Source organism: Solanum pennellii, chromosome 7, assembly GCF_001406875.1.
Source record: "Solanum pennellii chromosome 7, SPENNV200".
Classification (NCBI taxonomy): Eukaryota; Viridiplantae; Streptophyta; class Magnoliopsida; order Solanales; family Solanaceae; genus Solanum; species Solanum pennellii.
In genome coordinates, this window is record NC_028643.1 from 50,384,185 (window position 1) to 50,389,711 (window position 5,527).

Consider the following 5,527-nt stretch of genomic DNA (forward strand, 5'->3'; position numbering starts at 1 on the left):
TTAATTAATTAAATTGCTAATTTAATTAATGATGTGACCCAGGTTAATTAATAAAGTACCCTTAAGACGTTATAATCATAACTAACCCTTTGGACCATCCTAGGTTAGGTACTAGGTTGTCTCTTTAACTAGTTACTAGGTTAGTGTCACCCGGTTAAGTCTTAGGTTGTCGGGTGCACTTATTAGTTTATTTAGTTTGGTCCTAGGTTAGTTATATAGTTATGGAAGTAGGTTAGAGTCTAAAATTAGTTAGAGATCTAGGCCCCACATGGGTGAACCCATGTACACGCTTGCCGCCTAACTACCGTAACCAAATTCGGTTAGGGTGGTCCCTTCTTGGCCGTTTCTCCCCATGTGCTTGCACATGGGTTGCTAGTACTTTCCTAACTAAATATTATTTATGGTTCATTTGAGAATTTTTACTTATTGTTCCAAGGACCCTTACCATGTCCTTGGGCTTACTTAATTTACATGACCATTTTAAGTGATCATGTGCTATGATGCCAAGGCTTGACACATGGATGCCTCGTATCTAAAGTGCTAAGTTGTGAACTATTTTTTTATAGATTAGGTCTTCCTTGCAGGTACATTTCTTGGACAAGCTCATTAATGTTAGAAAATTGGCTAACACCATTTTAAGCCAATATTTTCTAATATGCTCAATATTTTAAATATTGGGCATATTATATAGAAATTGGCTAATACCCCTTAGCCAATTTTCTATACTATGCCCAATATTTCTCAATATTGGGCATTGGGATGCCTATGTACCCCCAATACGCGTTCTAAAAGACCTACTGGGTTCTTTACTAGGCATGTAATTTTTTGGAATGTTACATAATATAACTTTTTTTTAATACAAAAATGTGTTTGCTTGGTCTTATGATGACATGACAGGTTTGAGTGTTGATTTAGTGGTTCATAAGTTGCCCATTAATCATGATTTTCTACCCATCCAACAGAAAAAAAGGAAATTCAAATCAGATTTGAATGAAAAGATCAAGGAAGACATCATGAAACAACATAATGCAAATGTGATCCAAGCCATTTGTTACACTACTTGGTTGAAAATGTTGTTCTTGTGCCAAAAAAGGATGAAAAGACAAGAGTTTGTATTGACTATCGGGATTTGAACAAGGCTAGTCAAAAGGACAACTTCCCCTTGCCAAATATCCACATTTTAGTTGATAATTGTGCAAAAGACGATATTCAATCTTTTGTGGAATGTTATTCGGGGCATCATCAAATCTTGATGGATGAAGAGGACGTTTAGAAAACTGCTTTCACCACTCGACGGGAGAATTATTGCTATAGGGTCATGCCATTTGGTCTTAAAAATACTATGGCAGGTTACATGAGGGTTATGACCACCCTATTTCATGATATGATGCATAATGAAATTGAAGTTTATGTCAATGACATTATCATCAAGTGTAAAACACAAGCTAACTATGTGGAACATCTGAGAAAATTCTTTGAAAGAATGCAAACATATGATCTCACGCTTAATCCAGCAAAATATGCATTTGGAGTTCCATACTTTTGGGTTTTATTGTCAGTAGAAGGGGAATCAAATTGGATCGTTCTAACTAAAATCTATTTGAGAATTTCCACCCCCAAAAAATAAGACCGAAGTCGTGAGTCTACTTAGGAGGTTGAACTATATCAGAAAGTTTATTGCACAACTCACCTCCACTTGTGATCCCATTTTCAGAATTTTGGAGAAGGATGCTACTGTCAGATGGACAGAATTCTGTCAACAAGCTTTTGAAAAAATCAAGTAGTATTTGTGCAACCCTCCCGTATTGGTCACACCTGAAACTGATAGGCCTCTCTTTCTATATCTTTCAGTGATAGATAATACCTTTGGTGCGTTCTCGGTCAACATAATTCCACAGGCGAGAAGGAGCAAGCTATTTACTACTTGAGCAAGAAATTCACTAGTTATGAGGTCAAGTACACACTTTTATAAAGAACATTTTGCGCCCTAACTTGGGTAGCTCTAATGTTAAGGCAATACCTCTTTTCCTACATAAATTACCTCATATCTAGGATGGATCCTTTGAAGTACATCTTTCAGAAGCCAATGCCGATTGACATACTCGCAAAATGGAAATTTTGCTCACTGAATTTGACATTATATATGTCACTTGAACTATAATGAAAGCCCAAGCATTGACAGAACACTAGGAAAAGAATCTAGTAAATGGTTACTACGAACCATTGGATACATATTTTCCAGATGAAGAGATTAACTCAATTGAGAAGTAGGGTCGGATGGAAATCAGGCCTTGCAAATGAACTTTGATTAAAGAAACAATGCAAAAGGCACATGGATTGGGCAATTCTAATATCACTTACAGGGCAACATTCCCTGCAACATCTCGAATTCGTTTCTTTTGTACAAATAACACAACTGAGTATGAAGCTTGCATCATGGATCTAAATTTGGCTATAGATTGGGGTGTGCAAGAATTGGTTATGTTCGGAGATTCTGATTTGCTTATTCGACAAGCTCGAGGCGAATGGAAAAATCGATACCTCAATGTTCTTTCATACAATGTGTGGAAGATCTTAGCAAAAGGTTCAGGTCCATCAAATTTAGATACATCCTCGGGTTTCACAATAAATCTGCAGATGCCTTGGCCACTTTGGCCTCAATGCTTATATATCCTGGAAACACTCACATCACTCTCTTGGACATTCAAGTTCGGGACCAACATGACTATTTTAATACAGTGGAAGCAGAACTAGATGGTGAGCCATGGTACCTAGACATCAAGAAATTTTGAAGCTAGGGAGTTTCCCCGAACATGCTAATGAAAGCCAAAACATACCTATTAGATGTCTGGCTATTAGTTTTATTTAGAGTGGGGATGTTTTATATATACAAACTCAAAATCTAAACTTGTTGAGACGTGTGGATGCTGAAAAAGTAGAGAAAATCATGAATGAAGTACATGCTGATGTGGACCACACATGAATGGATATTTTCTTGCAAAAAAGATGCTCCAAGCGGGATATTATTGGCTTACCATGGAACAGGATTACTTTCTCTTTGTGAAAAAATTTCATCAATATCAAATTCATGGTGATCTCATTCATTTACCTCCTTTAAGTAGCAACCCATGGACGCTCCTTGGCCCTTTTTTGCATAGGGAATAGATGTAATCGGACCAATTGAGGCAACATCTTCTAAACGGAAATCGATTCATTTTGGTCGCAATTGATTACTTTAAATGGGTGGAGGCGATCACTTTCAAAACAGTCACTAAAAAGGCGGTCGTGGATTTTGTCCATTCAAACATCATTTTTCAATTTGGTTTCCCAAGATATAACATCACGATAATGCTGCAAACCATAATAGAATTGTGATGAGGAGGTATATGAGCATTTCAAAATTGTGCACCACATTCTACTCCATACCGACAAAAGCCAACGGAGCCCTAGAGGCATCCAACAAGAATATAAAAAAGATTCTCAGAAGGATGGTTCAAGGCAGAAGACAATGACATGAGAAGCCGTCTTTTGCACTTTTAGGATATCACACAACAATGTGCACCTCGATTGGTGCAAATCCATATTTGCGGGTGTGTGGGATTGAGGCTGCGATTCTAGTGGAAGTCAAAATTCCATGTCTTCAAATTCTTATCGTGGCTGAATTTGAAGATATTGAATGGGTAAAAACTCGACTAGAACAACTCGCATTAATAAATGACAAACGATTTAAAACCGTCTATTTTGGTCAACTGTATCAGCAAAGGATGGCTCGAATGTACAACAAAAAGGTACATCCAAGACACTTTGAAGTAGGTCAACTGGTCTTAAAGCGTATTATTCCGCACCAAGAAGAAGCCAATGGAATGTTTGCTCCAATTTGGCAAGATTCATATCTTATCAAGAAAGTGTTGTCCAAAGGAGCATTGCACCTTACTGATGTGAAGGGAAAAATCATAAGCATAATTGTTAATGTGAACACAGTCAAAAGATACTACATCTAACACATTCTAAGATAATGTGACAAGTTGGGAGAACAAATACATCTCTTGCAAGAAAAATCTCGTTTTGAAAGTTTTGAATTACGTTTGACCTGATTCCGAAATGATACATAGGCAGCCCTCTGAGGTTCGGTCATACCAAAAAAATAAAAATAATAATCTATCTTCCAATGTTTATAGAAAACTGGGGCATTTTTTAATCTTATTTTTTATATAACAGTGTCAAACTGTAATTTTGTTTATGATTTTATTCTAGTAACTTGATCAACTCTAAGAATGATAAATTCATTGTGTCTTGCACGGACAATTAATGATCATTAAAGGAAAAACTATTGAGAAAAAAACACTTATGATTGAAAACCCTTGGGGGCACCATAAGTATAAAAAAATGAGAGAGTCTTATCGGTGAAAACCTTCATACGCACCATACGACGGCAAGAGAGAAGATCTTATCGGTGAAAACCCTTGCGGGCAGCTAAAGATAAAAGGACAGAACCCCATGAAAATGACTAATTGGAAGAAATCTGCAAAGATAACCATTTCTTTACACCCCAACATGAAGGATACATAGATCAGTTTTGAATTGATAATGATTCAATTTGAGAATTAGACAACTCAAATGTATCAGGGGTCAAGTCCAAAGTGCATGTCATTGTTCACTCAAAGTCGACATATGCCTTCAGATAAGTTCTTTTTCTCATTTTTATTTAAAAAGGAATGTCCTTCCTTAAGTTATAGTCTTCTTGGTCCAAACTTTCACACTCTCAAGTCTGATATATTTCTAGTATTTTCGACATAATCCCTTGATAAAATAAAGTAAAAGACTGCAAAGCTTATTGCGGATTTCAAAAGGTAAAGCTGAGTATCTGAGTTGACCTCCCATCGAGCAAGGATTAAAAATGCCTCAAATCTTCAATGGAAACTCATGAAGGAACACAATATAGTCTCTTAGGTCCTAAAATAATATCAAAAGAAGAATTGAATATTTCGGGCATCAGTCACACCATGATAATTGAAAGTACCAAAGATCAAGGTCCCTAAATTAACAAAGAGGAAGCTTAAAGATTATTCAAACAAGGATTTAGAGTAGAGTAGGGGAAATTGGTCAGGAGTATGGTCGAGTCATCGAAGCATCAAGGACACAAACCAACCACCACTTTAAACTGATAATTTTATTTTTCTGTTTCTTTTGCTCAACATAGGAAGAAAAAAATGTGGTATTACAAGTAAAAAATGAAACATCACTAAAGGAATTTCTCCAAAGTCTTTCACATGTTTGCTCTTTCTTATCATGTTATTCCCATTCTTGCCTCTCAATTGAAGAGCTTCGGGCAATACACACCAATCAGAATTTCGTGCGATACGCACACATCCTTTGTTCACCTGCACTACACACATGTCCTTTATTCATGTGCAATACGCACAAATCTGAATATTCTGCAATACGCACACATTCTTTAATTATGTGTTATACACACATGTCCTTTATTCATGTGTAATATGCACCAATCTAAATTCCGTGCAATACA

The 5,527-nt window shown here is 36.4% G+C and overlaps 1 protein-coding gene across 1 annotated transcript; it reads left to right on the forward strand.

Moving 5' to 3' along the window:
• Nucleotides 1-2,319: 2,319 nt before the first annotated feature.
• LOC114078006 lies at nucleotides 2,320-4,001 on the forward strand. Its single transcript, XM_027918504.1, has 3 exons — nucleotides 2,320-2,590; nucleotides 2,638-2,757; nucleotides 3,541-4,001. Exons 1-3 carry the CDS (start codon nucleotides 2,320-2,322, stop codon nucleotides 3,999-4,001), a joined length of 852 nt encoding a protein of 283 aa, XP_027774305.1.
• Nucleotides 4,002-5,527: the final 1,526 nt, after the last annotated feature.